Here is a 19,088-nt window from a genome sequence, read left to right as displayed (position 1 = left end):
ATGGACGATTGACCAAGAATTTATCTCAAAAGAAGAAGAATTTTTCCCAAGATTATCAATGAATGATAACTTTTGTTTTTAGGGAAAATATTATATATAGGTTTTGTAGTTCTAGTTCCAAGATATGTCTGTTTTAAAATTTAAAAATTCAAAAAAAATATTAAAATTAATTGGTCAATGCGGTAATTGAAAATTCCTCTCTCTTGAGCTTAAATACTTACTGTGATACCTGTTCCAAATTCAATTTTTTGGGTTTAAATTGAATTTATTATTTTTTAACACAAATATAATTTTTTGTTACTTTTTGAAGGAGTGTTGCTTACCTTATAGATAGTTTATCGTTCTTGTCTACAATCTTTTACGTTGTGATTACTTAAGAACTTTAGGAGAAATTCACTTAATCTTAAATAGAGAATTACTTTATATAAAAAAATACATACAAAAAAATTGAACTCTGTTTTAAACTTCCCAACCGATCTTGAACATTACTAATTATAAAGCCGTAATCTTTAATTAAAATTAAATTTCCGGACTTTGAGAGTTAAAGAAAACTATGAATATTGAAATTTTAAACATTTAAATTAAAGAATGAATTTCTAATATCTTTTTTCTTAAATCTATATAAAATTGGCCGTTTAAATTCTTTTTTAAAATTTCAGTATTTATGCTTGCACATTTGACAAAAATTTGTTGGATACCAAACTTCATACATTTTAGTAATTTTATTTCAAATAAAATTGTTTTACAGAGTAATGTTTTTTTTTAAAATGAAATATGCTCATGTCTTTTTTGAAACTTCTCTGTTCTCAAATGCTTCTGCATTATCGACTTCTCTACAAGTCGGTTCCTGTTTCGACTGCTTTCCCCAGTCCTACTCACGCTCTAACACGGAGACTAGACACAGAGACTTCGAATCTTACATTTTCAATATGAATTTTACTGACATCTCTGTTTTATATTTTATGGACTACACATTGGGAGCAATTTTTGTCAAAAATTGCTTTTTTGAAGGAAATTCCCTGCAGCGTTGTAGGAGGAAACGTCAAATTTCTGTCAAAAACGCAATTTTTGACGAAAATAGCTCCCAATGTGTAGACGCCTTTAAGCCGATACTCAGGCAGAAGGAAGCAGTTTTGAAATGATAGTTCTCTCATTTTAAGCCATGTACACTCTTAGAAAAAATTAGTTAGGAGAAGCTCATATGCAGTTATTAGAACTATAAAATATAGTAAATATAGACCCAACTTTATATGTAGTTCGGGTAACTAAATGAAATAGTTGACCAGAATTAGTTGAATAACCCTGCGTAACTCTTGCAAAAGTTGACAGAACTATATAAAAATATAGGCTCATGTATTTATATTGGTAGTTATGACTAAATGAAATTCGTTACTGATATTAGTTGCAATTATCAATTTCATTTAATTAACACAACCATGTAATATTTTGTGAAATCTATATGAAATAATTGCTATAACTTATCTACCTAAATATTGCCTTTCGTGCTTATTACTAATAAAATTGTTATGAAAAAAATATTTTATGATTATTGTAATCATTTTAAATTAATATGGCAATAATATCCCATTCTACTATTATACATTAGTAATCATGTCTAAACTTTTCTAGGAGTGTATATGTAATATAAAAATCGATAAATATAACTAATTTTGCACATGATACCATGTCTAAAGCAAGGAAATAGACTCCATTTTAAGCATTTCATTCTTAATTTGCTTGACATCATGCATAGGGGAAACTGGGGCACCATTAAACTCGAGGTAGCACCAAACACTGCGATTTTTTAATCAGATATTCGACCTCAGAGGACAAGACTAGTGTTACTAGTCTTGTCCTCTAGTGACTGGATTAGTGTTTGGTGCTACCCCGTGATTGGTGGTGCCCCAATTTCCCCTATATGTGTACCTTTAGTCTTTGTAAATTTAAATGATCTCTATCTACCAATAAATAGACGCATCAACTCTGTTCTGATGAAAGTGGTTTGAGTTGGAAAATGAGGAGTAAAATAACAGAGAAAATTTGCTAAATACTTACAGAGGTTGAAGACACCAGCACAGCCCCGACTCCTACGAAAGGTGAGGCCGAGAAAATGGGCGAGCAAGCGGTTGAGATGGCAACGAAATTTGCTCATGACATGGGAATTCCGACGTGGGGTCTTGTGGCAATCCTCATTGGCGTTGGCGTAGTGATTCTGGGCATCTGCTTTTGCTGCATCCGCCGGTGCTTCCGGAAGCGCCGCTCCAAGGATGGCAAGAAGGGCATGAAGGGTGTCGATCTAAAATCTGTCCAACTTCTTGGGTCCGCCTACAAAGAAAAGGTAATGCTACTCGGTGTCATGCTCAAAATTACTGTAAGATGTGTGGGCAGAAAGAACTTCAGCCCGAGAATCTGGGAGACATTTGACACAGCCTCAAGATCATTTTCTTGTTTTTTTCTTCTTTCTTTTTAACCAAAAAAAAACATTGGCCTTGTTCAACAAAAAAAACTCCATCTTTGTCTCATACTCCCATCATCATCTATCCGTTGGATATTTACTCTGACGCAAATGTAGGTACAGCCTGACATGGAAGAGCTGACTGAAAACGCTGAAGAACCCGACGAAGGTGAAAGTAAACAGAGTGAACAGAAGCTCGGAAAGCTCAACTACAAAGTGAGTTAAAAGGAGTTCTTATTTTTCCTACCACCCCCCTTAAGAGTATTTTCTCAATCAACCAATTACTTTTGCGGGCGGGAAATAAAAATGGCTTAAGTAAGCACTTTAAAGGTCAGATAGCATCTCAATTCAGTAGAAATCATTGAGATAGATTGAAAAAGATAGGGTTGGAAAAGCTCTTCATCGAGAAATATAATCTCTCTAAAGAAAATACTGAAGTACCTTACTTGGAAAATAAATTACCTGAAAGTTTACAGAGCAATTTTATTTGTTCTGCGTTGCATCGGTATCGACTGTCGCCACAATCGTTCTTTTAGAAAGTTATAATAATAAATTGTAGTGAATTTTCTTTTATCAATCTGTTGCTAACTTTGCTATCAATCTTTCCTCAGAACAACGGAAAACTAGAGAAATTAACTCAAATGTTTATAATCAAGCAACTATCTTTGCGATATTTATTAGAATAACTCATGACCAAGAAAACAACCAAATTCGAAAATTCTAAGAATTCGAAATATATATATGTGCTTTTCTTAAAAACTAAACGCGGTATTCCGTAATTTCCGAATATTGCATTTATGATTTTCTTTATTCCCGTGTTCGAAGTTCGAATACTCGATCGTCAATAACTGATCGGTAGTAGGGGGCTCTACCGTTCCATTAAAAAGTCTATAAGAATCCTTCAAATGATTCCATTGATTTTGAAAGAGAAATTAGTCAGTATTCCTAACTTCGATAATCCCTTTCCTACCATGGACTTTCATTTAGGTCATGACCAAAGAGTTATCAAATTTATGGAATTGCAACAGATATTTCTGTTTTAGAATCCAATTTACGTCACACAGCCATACATAGTGCTAGAATTGCCTACGGTTATCCATGGTTCCGATTTGGCTGTTCATAAATGGTGACATCATTCCAAAAAGTGATGTATAAAGTCCAAATGTTTGTCCAAGTAATCTCCTAAAAACCTAACAAGAATATCCCCATACCTGTCCTGATTTCAAAAGAGTTTCTGTAACGGATATTCGCCAATCCAACCGCGATCCCCTTCATAAACTGAAAATCTTCTACAACTGCGATAAACTGCAAAACCGGTGGAGCTCAAGGTGAGTCTCTTATACTTACGGTGATTCCAAATCGTTTATAGGGGTCGTCAACGCTCAGAATTTACGTCTTGAATGGCCAGAACTGAAACTGCTCCACAAGGAGTAAAACACTTTTAGTCTGCTCCAATTATATTTAATGCTTATTCATTAAAGGACTGATCCAAACTCGTCCGAATTTGGTTATAATTCCCGAAATCCTGGAAGCCCTTACTTTGAAATCAAAATTGATCTTTGTCGGTCCAAGAGACCATACACCATCGTTCTCCTTAAACGGTTTTCGCACCTAAATTTTAGCCTTAAGACTGAACTTATCTAATAATCTTAGTTTAACTCACAGCTATAATATCAAACACAGTTGTTCTAAATAGTTTTGAAAAACGGAGTATTGCAATTTTCTGCCATTTACGCATTTGAGATCTTCAAGCTAAATATCGAGCATTAAATCCGTGTTTAAAGAAATAATTTGATTTGAAAAAAATAAAAATGAGTTTGTTGAGTTTTTTATGATAGAGACCAAACGGTTATAGATATCAACTTTATATCTTCCTTAGCTTTCCCATAAATTCGTGATGTATATTTTGCTATGCATCTAACAATTTTCCAAAACTAAAGAACTAAGCAAAAAGGAGTTGGGAAAGTGTACCAGCTTTGTGAAGTGTTCGAACCCACAAGATAGAACTCTTCATGAATTACATTTTTCACATAATTTTTTTGTCTATAGAGATTGACTATCGATTTAAACTGGGCCATAATTTGCCTAAAAATCATCTCAGAATTGTCGATTGATAATGAATAGCAGTTTTTGGTTTGGAATTTCACTTCAAGCAAGTAACTTTAATCTTTACTGAGTTATGAAACAATTTTGCAATATTTCAACATTTAGCTTTCGAAAATTCGGTTCCGGAACCTTTTTCGGTCACAGATAAGGGTCATGGCAAAATTAGCCATCGAATGAAATTTGTTTTTGCTTTTCTTTCGAAAAGGGCACGCAATGGGTCTGGTGGTAGAGCACTCGCTCTATAATAATGCAAGTGTCTGGCGTTAAAGGTGTTCGGATTGCATCCAGTGAGCTTCACTGCATTTAATAAAAATTAATTAGTAAAAAAATAAAAACGCATGTCTAGAAATCCCCTTTCGGGAAGGCCTTGTTCCTTCATGGAATGTTGTGCAAGCAATATTATTATAATTATTATTATTTCTTTCGAAAAACTTGTTTTAATTATACTCATAACAATTTCAATCGGGAGACAAGGTGTTAATTACTTTGAATAGTTGATCTACTTTTTCTCTAACAAAAACTATGACACTTCTGTACCTAATTTTACTCCTGGTTAATGCTACCCCGGTGTCCCTTATATATAGTTGAAATGTTCACTTAGACTACCTTCACAACATTTCCGAAAATAAAAGAAATACTAAGAGTCGTATTCGATATAAAACAAAAAAAACTTGGTTTGGTTTTAGGAAAAAGAGGAAAAAACGTCTCGAGGAAATAATTTACTTATGTGGTGAGGGTCAACGAAGACCGAGAGTTGATATATGTTACCGTTTGAGTTCAAGCTCAATAATAAACTTTCGGACAAGTAATTATAAAATATTTAAAAAGGGGTGACAAAGCGTCTGAATCCTTGCAAGCTGCTCGAACTCCCGAGAAGGAGCTCTGCCTTATATTCCTTTTCGCAAATTTTTCTGGTGTATATAAAATTATTGTCGAATTAAATTTGTCTATAAATCACCACAAAACCATCTTGAAGTTGAAAATTGTTCAAAAGAAGAGTTTCAGATAATCATTAACCTTATTAATTAATTAATTGAACAAATCCGGTGAAAAATATGCTTTTGACCTTAAATAATTCAGGATGGCGATTTAACCAGTGAAAGGTGTCTAAGGACAAAATGTTTAGCTGGAGTAACTACAAAACATATCCGAAAATTATTGAAATCGCTAGGGCCAATTTTTTGCAATGCGGGAAAAACCTAATGTTTTTTTTCAAAAATCATGTTTTTGGAGGGGATGAAAGGGTGGAGGGTGATTTGGGTAAGTTAGTTCGCTAGAGAATGTTACCTTAAGACCAGAAGTCAATATCTCTTATCGTTTAGCAGCCATGATGGTAAGAATTAAAAAAAAATGGATTGTGAAAACTGCTCTCTCTTGGAGTTCGAGCAGTTAAAAAAGACACATCAATTAGCACTTAATTGATTAATTTCCTATTAAAACCGATATAACAGTTGGACTGGAAATTTCAAAACCTTTCTAAATAATTAAAGTTTGAGCAAATCGGTTGAAAATGGGCTTCCCGGACTGGTTAAACTTTAACCCTCAAAATTCGATGTCGAATATTTTTTCGGTCATAGGTTTGTATGGATGAAATGTTCCACCTAGGCTACCTCCAAAATGTACCACAAAATAAAAGAAAAGTGGATCACTGAAAGAAATCCGAAAAAGTTAAAATAACATTCCGGAAATGTTAATTTTACCCTGCATCTTTGATCCGAAATCGGTGTAAATATTATACTTTTTAGGTGTATTATGGGTTAAAGTTACCTTTTTTCATGTTAATTTTACACTTAAAAAGGTGTAAAATTAACATTAAAAAATGTTGATATATTTTTACACCTTTTAAAGTGTTAAAGTTATGAGGAAAAAAAGTTAATCGCACCCTCTTTTTTCTCAATGATTGTATACTGCTACCTTTTTAAATTTGACCAGTAAAATAATGTATTAAAGAGCCTTCATTTATAAAAAAACTCAAAAGCTTTTTTAAATGGATAATTCTAGAGTATATTCAAGATAATGTCTGTTCATTATTCGTCAGCCAGGCAGTTTGGAATATAATGCTATTGTTTTAAACCTAAACATTCTTTTCTTCATGCGGTTTGTATACTATACGTTATTAATGTATAGTAGGCATCAAATACCCATTTACAAAAATCAATATTGTGGAAAGTACAACAATAATAAAACTATAGTATAAAGTTTAATATTCTTAAGACTATTAAAAATCTTCTCAAGCATTTAAATAAAATATTTATTTTAAAATGTTGAAATTTATTTCCCTCTAATTTAAATTTTTACTGCTATTTCCAGCTCGAATACGACTTCAACTCCAACAGTTTGGCCGTTACTGTGAACCAAGCTGAGGAATTGCCTGCTCTGGACATGGGCGGAACTTCTGATCCCTACGTCAAGGTTTACCTATTGCCAGACAAGAAGAAGAAGTTCGAGACCAAAGTGCACCGAAAGACTCTCAATCCTGTCTTCAATGAGACTTTTGTCTTCAAAGTAAGTTGTAGGAATAGGATCGTGGTTTAAAAGGTATCTTGAAGGAATAATACTATTTCTCATCCATAGAGTCTCCCTTATGCTGATGCCATGAATAAGACCCTCGTGTTTGCCATATTTGATTTCGATCGCTTCTCGAAGCACGATCAAATTGGTGAGGTCAAAGTGCCTCTATGCCAAATTGATCTGGCGCAAACCATTGAGGAATGGCGAGAATTGCAGAGCGTCGAAGGTGAAGGTGGTCAGGTATGAAAGCCCAAAGCAAACATAATTCCACAGAAAAGCCATCCCAGAATGAACGTCTTTTCTCTAGCTCCAACGTCAAAAAAACCACCCTCACTGGCTTTTTTGCCATATTTTCCTGTCCTCGCAAATAGAGAAAATTCTTTTCCAGGGGCAAAATACAAGCTTAGGAAGTGTTGAAAAAACAGTTTATATACATTTTGTGGCAGGAAAACTTTTTACACCCAGTTCAAAAAGCTCCATGGTTTTTTTTTGCGATAGTACAAAAATATAACCCAGAATAATCTATCCCAAACCTCCTGAAACTCTGTATAGAAGTATACCATTAAACACATCACAATTTTTCGATGAAGGAAAAATTTATTTAGTGCCATTGAGATGAGCTTTTGGTTGTCTCTATTCCCCTATATCACAGCTAATTAGGTACGATAAGATAAAATCATTAATTGCTAGTTAACCAATATGTCATTGTTTAGGAAATTTGTAGTAGTCTCAAGGGTACATAGAACACTAAATGTTTTAGCTTTCACCGTTTTTTACCAAGTGGCGCTAGTGTATGAACAGAAAACTATGTCTTCCATTCAAATTCTGATATTCAATAGATAATTTTTCTCTCAATATTTAAAGACATCAACGTTACTTACTCGAAGAAATGGTGCAAATGCAAAACATTTCTCAACATTTGAGACTATTATAGAAATTTTCCAGACAATATCATTTGGCTCAGAGGAAGTGTTTACATTTTAATATATCATTCTCATCACAAATTTTGTATTACGAGTTACTTTTCATGATATTTATTGAGAAACTTTTCAATTTATATACTGTTGAAAGTTTTTTATGATACAATGAGTTTATCTTTTTGGAATGGAATGTCTTTTATCAAAGTTTCATATTTGATTGTTTATTTACGTTTTATTCACTTCCGTTTTCTGTTTATTTTTATTAAATTGAAAATCCCTTTTTAATATTGATTGAGTCTCTTTGACAAAAAGAACACAGAGCAGAATAAATCGATTCTTCTGCTGAATTACAGGTGAATTTTTATAAAAACCATTCTACACTGTTTAATTCCTCTTTTAATTATCAGTTTGACTATTTATTTTTGTGTACAGAGGCAGCAGTGCTGAAAGAAAATATTTATCTTAAATTTTATTTGTTTATAAGAAAATCCTCGATATTTTATTAGTTCCAAAAAAAAGACACAAAAAATTCTTTGAGAAAAAGTATTCTTTCAATATATTTCCGCTTATCAATTTTCTTAATCCACTGTTCAACCGACAATTGTAATTAATTATTTTACTTTTAAATTCGTTATTTAACGTTATTTAGTTTCAAGAAATTTGCTAAATCTCTTACCAGAAAAAAAAAGATACCTTTGCCTCATTCTCACATCAATTTATTTCTTACATTTTTATATCTTCTTTTGAATTTCACGTTTAAGTCTCTTTTCTTCTTAAAATTTGTTTAACAAAAAATTTTTCAAACACAATTGGTCTCTGAAAATTTCGAAAAAAAACACAAATATTTTTGTTATCTCAATCTGCAAAAGCCAAAAAACCAAAAGAAACGAGCGAAATTGATTACAAATTTTACAATTAATTTCCATTACAGTTATTGACGTAAATTATTTTTCTCTTTTTTCCTCATATTTTCTCTGCTGTGCTTACGCCTGTGAATGGTTGTGTCTTCAACAAAAAAATTTGCATGTCTCGCTTCAAAAACCAAAATACCAAATCAATTCTCATTCACGTAAGTATTTTAATTATAAACAAGAAAAAAATCCGTCACAGAGAAATTCAAAAAAACAAGAAAAAATCTGTCGCAACATTGAGTTTTTCTGTTTCACTTTTTTCTATTGAGTTTTGGGGAGATTTAATTGAAAATATCAAATTGATTTTTGGATATTATTTGTTTGAAAAGAAGAACAAAATTTTGCAATTGAGTCAATTAAATCTCCCTTTAGATATGGAGCAATTTTATTTTTTGAACAAATCGACTAACAATTTTGGAACAAAATATGTGAAAGAATTTTGACAATTGGCTACTGCATCAAAAAAAATCCATCCTCAAAATTCAAATTTCCTTTTTGATTTTATTTTTTTTAAAGCTGGATTGAGATTTATTGAGCATTGGGGTGAAGAAACTTAAGAAAGTACCGGCCCCAAGCAGCACATCTTTGTTATTTAACTGTTGTATAACGTTTTTGCAACTTATGTGGTTAAAATAACCGTATTTTAACGTTGGCACAACGATAATTTGTGGTTAAGTTATTTTGTGCTGCTTGGGGCTGTAGCCAATCAGAAGCTAGCATTCGGGATGACATCTTACTACGTCATCCAATGCTAGTTTCCTATTGGCTGTATAAATTTGTTTCCGATGGGGCATGCACATTAATTTTGTCCTCTCAATACACTGTGTAAATGACACTGTACTGTACCCATAATCAATTGTGCTCTGCAAACATGTTTGAGAGACTACCTGTGAGAGTGAGCGAGATAACTAGAACTAGGTTTCATTCCCTCTCATCCAAATGTCAAAAACGTTTACAACGCAAAAAGTATTATGCTGAGAATAAAGGTGTCTACACATATGAGCATTTTTTAAAAAAATTCTTTAAAAAAAATTTTAAAAAATAAAAATGGGTCGGTTTTTTTTACAAAATTGCTTACATAAGGTAAAGTACCCTTTATTCGACCGGTTCTTCTATTCGACCGGTAGATTTATTTATTCAATTTAATTATATTTGCTATAATATTTTGTGTATGATCTAACATTAATAGGTCAATTATTCTTTAAATAATACGAATCAGTGACAAATTCATAGAAATTGATGAAATTCACCATCAAATATTCAAAAATTGACCCACCGGTCGAATAGAGGAACCCGGTCGAGTAAGGGTACTTTACCTTACTAGGCAAATTTCTGTAAAAAATCCATTTTTTTACAAAAATTTTCACTAGTGTAGAGCCGATTCTTTTCAAAAACCTTTTTAGGGTTATTTTTTAAAGAATTTTTTTAAAAAATGCTCATAGTGTGTAGACAGCCTAATGCACAACGCACAATGCCGTTTGTTTGATAGTGTTTCCAAAATAGCATAGCGTGAGCAAGATGACTATTGAGATAAGAGATATTGGTTTCTCTCCTTCTCATTGGAATGACAACTACCATGCCCGAAAAGCAAAATTTACTATACATGAAATTATTATAAATATCATTGAAGAAACAAATAAATATTTACAAAACAAAAATAATGCCTATCGTACAATGATTTTTGTTTTGTAAATATGTTTTAGAAACTGTCTATGAGAGTGAGCGAGATAACTAGATCTATATTTCATTCACTGAATTGCCAAAACTATGTTCACAAAACAAAAGTTATTGTACGTTGGGCATAATTCTGTAAAGTTCATTATGACTAGTGAGCAATAACTTGTGTTTGGACACATGTTTATTACGCTTGAGTGAGAGTGAATGAAACCTAAAGCTAGGTATCTCATTCACTTTCACAGGCTGTTTTGGAAACATGTTTACAAAACAAAAGTTACTGTGCGCTAGGCATTATGGCGTCTAACCAATAACTTCGGTTTAAACACCTCTCGCAGAAATGGATAATGAACTTTGTTTTGTAAATATTTGTTTGACATTTGATTGAGAGAGGAATGAAATGTAGATCTAGTCCTCTCGCTCTATCTCATTGAAAATTTTGAAAACATGTTTACAAGCAAGTTATGCCCAGCACACAATACCTTCTGTTTAGTAAACATGTTTTTGACATTTCAATGAGAGTGAGTGAGATCTAGATCTAGTCATCTTACTCAATCTGATGGGAAATTTTGAAAACATGTTTACAAACAGGGGCTTCTCGATATTTCAGTTTCCATACATTTTTGTATAGATGCACTGAAGACTATTGGCAAGATTTTTCCTAAAGAGAATTGACTTATCAGTCTGATATATTTCGAAATCGTGCATTAGAAGCTATCTAAAAATACATAATTCATAATATTATACAAAATTATACAAAAACTACGAGCAAATTTGTTTAAGTCGCGGTGCAATAGCTGCAAAATTTTTACAAGGAAAAGTGAAAAATAGCTTCACTTTTTATTAGGCTTGATGGGCACCTGTTTACAAACAAGAATTATTGTGCGCTGGTCATTATTGTACGTTGGACATTACAGGGATTTTCGAAAACGTCTTTACAAAATGAAATTTATTGTGCACATGGCATTATAGGCTATGCACAATTCGTTTTGTTTTGATAAAATATATGTGACAATTTCCAAGGAGTAAGTGAACTTCGTTTAAGATTTAAAATTTTCAAAACTGTGTTTACATAATAAAAAGGATTTGTGCATACCGCATAACATTCTGCCCACAATACTTGATAACTTCAGTCCAAGCTTTTGTCCTGTCTCCTGAAATTTGTTGTTTTATTTAAAATAAGTTCCTTGTTTACCTATTTTTATTCCCACATTTTTTTTTCTTTTATTTCTGAAAGAAATACCAAGGAAATTTGTTGTGGCATGTGAAGAAAAGCCAACACACGTGGGAAGCTTTAGAATTTTCTTTTTTGTTATATAAAAGTTTTCTTTTATTATCTGTGTGTGGTGCAATCGTCAACACAATTAATTTTCTCCTCCCTCTCTTCGTCTTGTAACACGTGATTGGAGTAAGTTTTGGTGAATGCTTTTCTTCATTTTCTTTAATGTCTCTCTTTAATTTAATTTCAAAATAAAAAAAAAAATAAATAAAACCAACCATTTTCACTAAACATTTTTTATTCTCTATCTTTCTATCTATCTATCTCTCTCTCAAAATTGTTAATGTATTTTTGAAACTATAAAAGAGCTTACACCGCCCACAAATTTTCTCTTTTTAACAATTTTAATTTATTTTTTCTTCATAGTAAGGAGAAAGTCACTGAATTCGTCTTGTGTTAATAGCACTGGGTTTTCTCTTTTGTCTCCTTGAGAAGTTGTTTTTTTGGTTTGACGTTTATCTTGTAAAATAAAAAGAAATCTTCTTTATAACACTGAGAAAAATACTCACTTTGTATATGTAGATCCAACATGTATATTTGTTTCCCCTTTTCTTTTGGTCTTTTCCGAAGTATTTTATTGAAGGATAATATTTTTTTTTAAATTAGAAAGCACTTTTGATACGAGCATGTCTTCTTCATCATAATTTATTTTTTTGATATCTCTGAGTTCGAAAAAAAGGAACGTTTGTAATATAACAAGAACAATTTATCATTCATTTTCGCCATAAATAGCTATCATAATCATGGAAAAAAATCAGTCAAATCACTCTACAACTTAAAAAAGAAGTTAATTTGAATGTTTGAATTGCTCTTGCAAAAGCCTTATCAGAGTCCAGTCTCACATTGGAAAATTGCAAAAGTTTTCCCTTGTATAACTTTCCCAGGACATTTTCATTCTAAAATTGAAGAACAATAGAAAGATTGTGCAAGATGTTTAATTTCTTTCTTTTTTTAGTCTTATTTCTCTCTAATTACTTCAAATACATTTTCCACCTCAGCTTTTGAGCTTCAAGACATCACACAATTGGTACAATCCATTCAAAATTATCAAAAAAAAAGGCAAAAAAATGTTTTGTCACAAGTTTTATTCACATTTCACTTAACAATTTTATCCAATTACACTTTTGCTATTTCTTTGTTTTAAAGTGGATAAACTTAGTGTTTTTTGTATTAGATAAGACAACTCTCTCAACACTCAACAGGCCGGTATTGGATGACACACACTAAACAGACTATAAGTATGATCAAAATAATACTTTTCTCACTCTTTTCTTTCCAGTAATCATTTTGAGCTTTTCCATTTTCAATTTTTCTTTTAAAACACTTTTTGAACACGTTTTTTCCGTAGATTTTCAACACGAATAATTGTTTTGAAATGTTTACAGAAAATATTTTCTAGCACATGTAGCTGATAAGCAAGTCACTTCACGTCATCAAATTATCTAAAAGCGTGTTTGAGCTGGGTGTTCAAATAGCAATTTTGAAAATCACACTTTGGTACTTAAATTCAATGGCAATGGACGAAATTTTCATTTTTTAAATCAAAAGTTTAAACTCCTTATCTCAATTTATGCTTAAAGAAATTTTATTTGAATTTCAAGACCTAAGATTGGTTGGCAAATGAATCTAATGAATCTTGAGTTAAAATTTAGTAAAAATAATTGAAATATGTTTAATATAAACTTGAGAATCCTATTTTGAATTATACAAAGAAATTTAAATTTTTACTCAAATAACCCAAAAATTGGAGAAAAAACAGAACTTAGGATTAAAAAACTAAAAATTGATTTGAATAGAAACCAACACATTTTTATCGGTGTGTTTGATAAGAGTGGCCAAAAGTGTTAGAGGGTTCTTTAATGCCCTAGACACACTGACGACTTAAGCCAAGAGACAGCTTGACGTAATTATAATCAGAATAATCATCATATCACAGTTCCATCAGTTTCTGACTAATCCGTCTCTCGGGTTAAGCCCAGAAATTGCATAGTTAGTTCGAAACTGATAGAAATTAAGTGAAATTATTATTTTGATTATAATTCCGTTAAGCCGTCTTTCGACTTAAGTCGTATGTGTGTCTAGGACATAAAGATATCTAACCTAGAATCCGTTCGTCACGATCTCGTTTGGGTTTTAATTATTATTAAGTATTTTAAATTGTCCAATTTAAATAGGTTGGAGCTTAAACGACTTGCCTGCAACAACTCTAAACATGCTTAAGACCTACAATTAAATTATAGGCGCTTTTCCTAAAACTTGAAGTATTATTTATTATCATAAAAAACAATATTCCGGTGATCGTTGGTCGGAGGGGAAAGTTCAGCTCAGGAAAAAAACGAAAGCTCTTGGAAGAAAAGTTTTTTGATTTTGGTTTGAACTTTCTCATCCAAGAATCACCAAATTATTGTTTTTTGATAAATTGTTACTTTGTCGGCGTCGGTGCCGTATACGCGCTTCAAACCTTAGGCTAAGTCATATAGCTTATCTCCTTCAATTTCTTACCAGACAAGATTTTTTGGAATAACTTAACTTATGATTGGATTATTAACGATAAATGATCAATAATAATCTGATAAACTCGAGATTGCTTTTAATTTAGGATATTGAAACCTTCGAGAACTGTTCTAAGTGTCTAGTTTGAGGACCGCCTTTTCATTATTATTATTACTCGTATCGCATCTTATCGTATCGTATCGTATCGACATATTTCTATTACAAGGTAATTATTGTTTTACAATCAATGTCATATCCCTTGCTGGAAGAATATGTACTAGACCATACAGAAGCGTCTTCCTGTATTTTTTCCGTGCTCCCAGAGTTGTAGAACAAGGACGGTGCGTTATATTACGGTTTTGTTACATGTGAAAGATGTCTAAATCAGACATTCAGATCTTTGCAATAGGATAGAATCGAGCTCACAACTATAACACAAGTCGTGATCTAGCGCTCAAAAGTCGACGGTCTTGCCTGTTATGCCATTGAGATCCCCTTGAAGAACTTATTAATATCATCCAAAGGGAAAATCCGGTAATATTTGAGCAGGAGAAGGTTTACCCTAGAATAAAAATTCTTTTCTTCCCAAAAAGAAGACGACAAGGATTTTTATTCTTAGCTGAACCCTTCCGCATCCCACAAATATCGGACTATACTTTTAAATTAAATCTTACGTCGGTTTTGATACTTTTTGATTAATTTAATCATAGCTTAATGGCATGATTAAGATTAGGAAGGTTGCATAGAATGGAGTTATATAACTTCTAAGCTCAAAACAACTGTAATGGAAGAATTAAAACGAGGGATATAAATTTTACTATTTAAACTGTTTTAATTTTACTTAAAAAAATAAAAACAATAAATTTTTGAAAAAAATAATAAAGAAAACTTAAACAAAACATTATTTATTAAACTCGAATTCTTTTAAGATGATTTAAATTGTGAATTCTAGAATTCAGATGAAAAATCCAGGTAGGTTCTAAAAAATTTAGAGTCAACATGAAAATTTTAAACTCAGTTGAACAAACTTCAGACTCACCCTTATAACTAAAATCTTCAGATGAAACTTTAGATTGGTCTTCTGGATTTTAATTGATATTTGATAATATCATCGGGCTTCAGACTAACGGTTTAGGTCAGTTCCCAAAGGTCTCAATATCCTGAACAGCGAGCAATCTTATTGCTTTTTGTGAACCAAATAGGTCACTCATCTTTAATAATCCAATCCTAAGTTAAATTTTTTTCCAAAAAATTATGATTGATAAGAAATTAGAACAGTTAAACCATATGGCTAAGTTTCTATTTAAGATTCAAATTTGGTTTCTTAAAGTTAAGGTTTGTAAACCTTATTAGAGACCAAACTGAAATTGTTGTTAAAGAATCTTTAATTGAACTTGAAAAAATAAAGAATTCAATCTCAATTTGCGTACTTAGTTCTAACATTTTTAGTAGATGAACACCAATTAATTTTAAGAAATTAAAATAGGGGGAAGTGGGGAACCTTTGAAAGTGGGGCATCTTTGAAATTGGAATTTTTGACCTATTTTTAAATAAAATTGAGCCTTATCGTGATATACTTTAGCTGCACAAACAGATTGAGAAGCAAAGTTACATTATGATACGGCTCAGTTCTACTTAAACATAGGAGAAAAATCCCAATTTAAAACGTGCCCTACTTCCCCATATTGCTTTTTTTCTATATTTTCTAAATTTTACTTGTTATTTTATGACCATTTCAACCTAAAAATTGACAAAAAACAATATTCAAAATATTTTTAGAGTCTATAAGATTTATTACATCATTATTAATAAGACCTCTATATTCTAAAACTGAGCTAATAAACGCAGTTTTAGATTAAATAAGAAAATTATTATTTATTGTAAATTATTTAATAGATAAATTACATTTCTAAATAAATATCAACAATTTTCTACTTAAAATAGGATTTCTCAGAATGAAATTTAAACTCCACTTTCGCGTATCCTTCTTTAGAAAATTTCGTCCAATTTGTTACTTTACGTTCACAGACTTCAATGAAAAAATATTTTCAAATTGTTTGTTTTTTGCATAGTCATTTGACTTTTTTCTAATATTTTACGTTCTATTCATTTTGGTTTAACATTTTACATCTCTTTCGATAATATATTAAAAGGAAACAAGTAAAAAATGGCGCTGCAATACTGGTTTAAAATTAAACCTTTAGAGTTTAACTATTCAGAATCATAATTTATAATAAATTTGCATTTCAAACAAAAGCAAATTATCTTTGGTAATACATGCAAAGGGGGTTGAGCTTTAAACCAGCCATTTGTGAAGTCAGTCTTCGCCACTGAATATTGATTTTCTCATGGAATAATCGTTGGAAGAGCAAAAAGAAACACAATTTGTGTACTGATGTGTGAAAACACAAAAGATATATATAATATATTTTCCAACATTGAGACTCTCTGTTTTACTGTGTGATATTCCAACAAGAAGAAAATGTTCTTCGAGGCATCCAAAATATTAAATGCTATTAATTGCGAGACAGAGAATATATATTTATTATTTATCGATGTTTTTGTAACATTTGTTTGTCCTCCATGAAAGCCAAAGTACAGAAGGACCACATTTTCTTTGAATGATTGTGAGTGTCCCCCAAAGCCTCTATAGTGCACTTTATTCCTCCCATGTGACCCCACCCCCCTCAAAGCTCTCCAGATCTTCTCTAGATTGATGTGTAAACCTATAATGGGTTTAATCGTGCTTTTAACAGTGTTCTGTCAATCCATTTCATTTTTAGCATCTGTCCCACAATTGAATTTTTATCTCTCTGTTTCCCAAACAAAACCCGCCCTTAAGAAAAAAACAACAACAAAAAAATAACACTCAACGCCAATTGTTGTAAATTTTCAGTAACAACTCTCGAAATTCGCGATATAGATGTTTATCTAATAAAATATTTAACTTGTGTATAGTTTAACAAAAAGTGTCGTAGTGTTTGACAGATGATAAGGCACAGCATCACAATTTTCATATTTTCTAATTGTAGGAAAATAAGTTGGGAGACATTTGCTTCTCATTGCGATATGTTCCGACAGCTGGGAAATTGACTGTGGTTATCTTGGAAGCGAAGAATCTCAAGAAAATGGACGTTGGAGGACTTTCAGGTTTTTTAAACTTTACAATCATATTTTAATCAACAATTTATAGAGTCATAATTTTGTACATTAATGATGATATATCATAAAACTTTTGTACTATGAAAATATCTTTAAGGTCCTAATGTTTGCAATAACTAACTTTATTATATAATATAATAATTATTATTGTTTCTTTGGTGCTTTTCAGATCCTTACGTGAAAATTGCTTTAATGCAGAACGGCAAGAGATTGAAGAAGAAAAAGACAAGCATTAAGAAGTGCACTCTTAATCCTTACTACAATGAGTCGTTCTCCTTCGAGGTTCCTTTCGAGCAGATTCAGGTAAGAACTTCTGAGAATTCTTCATTATATAAGACTTTAAAGCTTAGAAAAATCGATTTAATCCGAACGCTCAGAACTGGAATTTTCCTAGAACAAAAAGCATTCAAAAATCGGTCGTGTGTGGGCTGAGACATTTTCCTGTTAGAATTTCAGGAATGTCTCTCCAATTATTTAATCACTTTATTATCACTGATTAATTCCTATGATAACTTCTTATTAGTACGGTGATTCAAAAAGTTTTAGTATGAAAGATCAAAAATTCTTTGGGTTTTTCGAATATGAACGACATTTTGCGAAAATAGAAAGCTATTTACCTTTTAACTAAGACACTTTTTGTAGGGTGAAAGGAACGTCTATTGACACTTTAAGAACTCGTGTCAGCACCTATTGACACCCTACTCTGTACCATTTGGGATATGAAATTTGAACATCTCTTTTTAGTAAAGATATAAAACGGAAAAAACGTTATATTACTTATATTTTACTAGATACATTAAATAATTTTCAACATTTTGACAAAAGTGTCAATAGAGGTTCCCTGTCAAACAGACGTTCCTCCGACCCTAAATCAAACTCTGTTTTTAAGCACAATTAATACATGAGTTAAACGATCTGACGAAGTCGAATTTAACACCGGAACACAGTAACTGAGATTATAAAGAATCTCAGTTAAAAGTTTATTAACTGTCGAAGTTCTGAACTCAATCGCCTAGTTATTAATAGTTCTAAAAGAAATATTTAATACTAACTTCTGGATTTCAACCATAAAAGTTATGTAACTAAATTCAGGGCGAGATTTTCAGTTTAATTATCTATTTCACAACTTAATTTTCTTTCAATCCTTGACGGGGTCTTCCTAAAGGCATTGAAGCACTGAGGAGAAGAAATGTAAATGACAAAACGCTTCTTTTACCATAAGAGAGACATAGTGTTCAGAATTGATGTAAGGAAATTTGAAATGAATAAGTCTTAAGAAGTGAAACTATGAGCTTCTTAACTCTTTAAGGACGAATGGAACACCGGGTGTTCTAAAAACAAAAACATTTTTTGACTATAGAAAGTTATTAATGTCCTTTAAATAGTCGAAAAAAATAGTTTTTCTTTTTTAGACACCGGTGTCCCACTTGTTTTTAAAGGGTTAAAGCAAAATAATAATTGTTTTAAAACTTTATAGATTTTAGATCGATGAAGTTTTTAGATACTGAAATTTTGACAATTAAATAAAATATAAATAATATTAATTTCAAAAATATGACAACATTGGGCTCAAATGT

General features: G+C 31.5%; 1 protein-coding gene across 8 annotated transcripts in view; it reads left to right on the top strand.

Annotated features, from left to right (window-relative positions):
* LOC129807307 (synaptotagmin 1) overlaps window positions 1–19,088 on the top strand; it is a 44,532-nt gene that overhangs the window by 16,188 nt on the left and 9,256 nt on the right. For 2 of the 8 annotated variants that reach the window (XM_055856491.1, XM_055856490.1), the window contains 6 exons: window positions 2,058–2,338; window positions 2,573–2,671; window positions 6,872–7,066; window positions 7,136–7,312; window positions 17,391–17,499; window positions 17,681–17,814. In XM_055856491.1, coding sequence (XP_055712466.1) covers window positions 2,058–2,338; window positions 2,573–2,671; window positions 6,872–7,066; window positions 7,136–7,312; window positions 17,391–17,499; window positions 17,681–17,814 — 995 coding nt within the window. Of the gene's footprint in view, window positions 1–2,057; window positions 2,339–2,572; window positions 2,672–6,871; window positions 7,067–7,135; window positions 7,313–17,381; window positions 17,500–17,680; window positions 17,815–19,088 lie in introns of all 8 variants that reach the window. The other 6 variants (XM_055856487.1, XM_055856486.1, XM_055856489.1 and 3 more) reach the window with 3 other exon arrangements.

This window comes from Phlebotomus papatasi, chromosome 3 (assembly GCF_024763615.1).
Source record: "Phlebotomus papatasi isolate M1 chromosome 3, Ppap_2.1, whole genome shotgun sequence".
Classification (NCBI taxonomy): domain Eukaryota; kingdom Metazoa; phylum Arthropoda; class Insecta; order Diptera; family Psychodidae; genus Phlebotomus; species Phlebotomus papatasi.
Note: the sequence above shows the minus strand (reverse complement) of the source record. Positions and strands in the feature narration are given on the sequence as shown.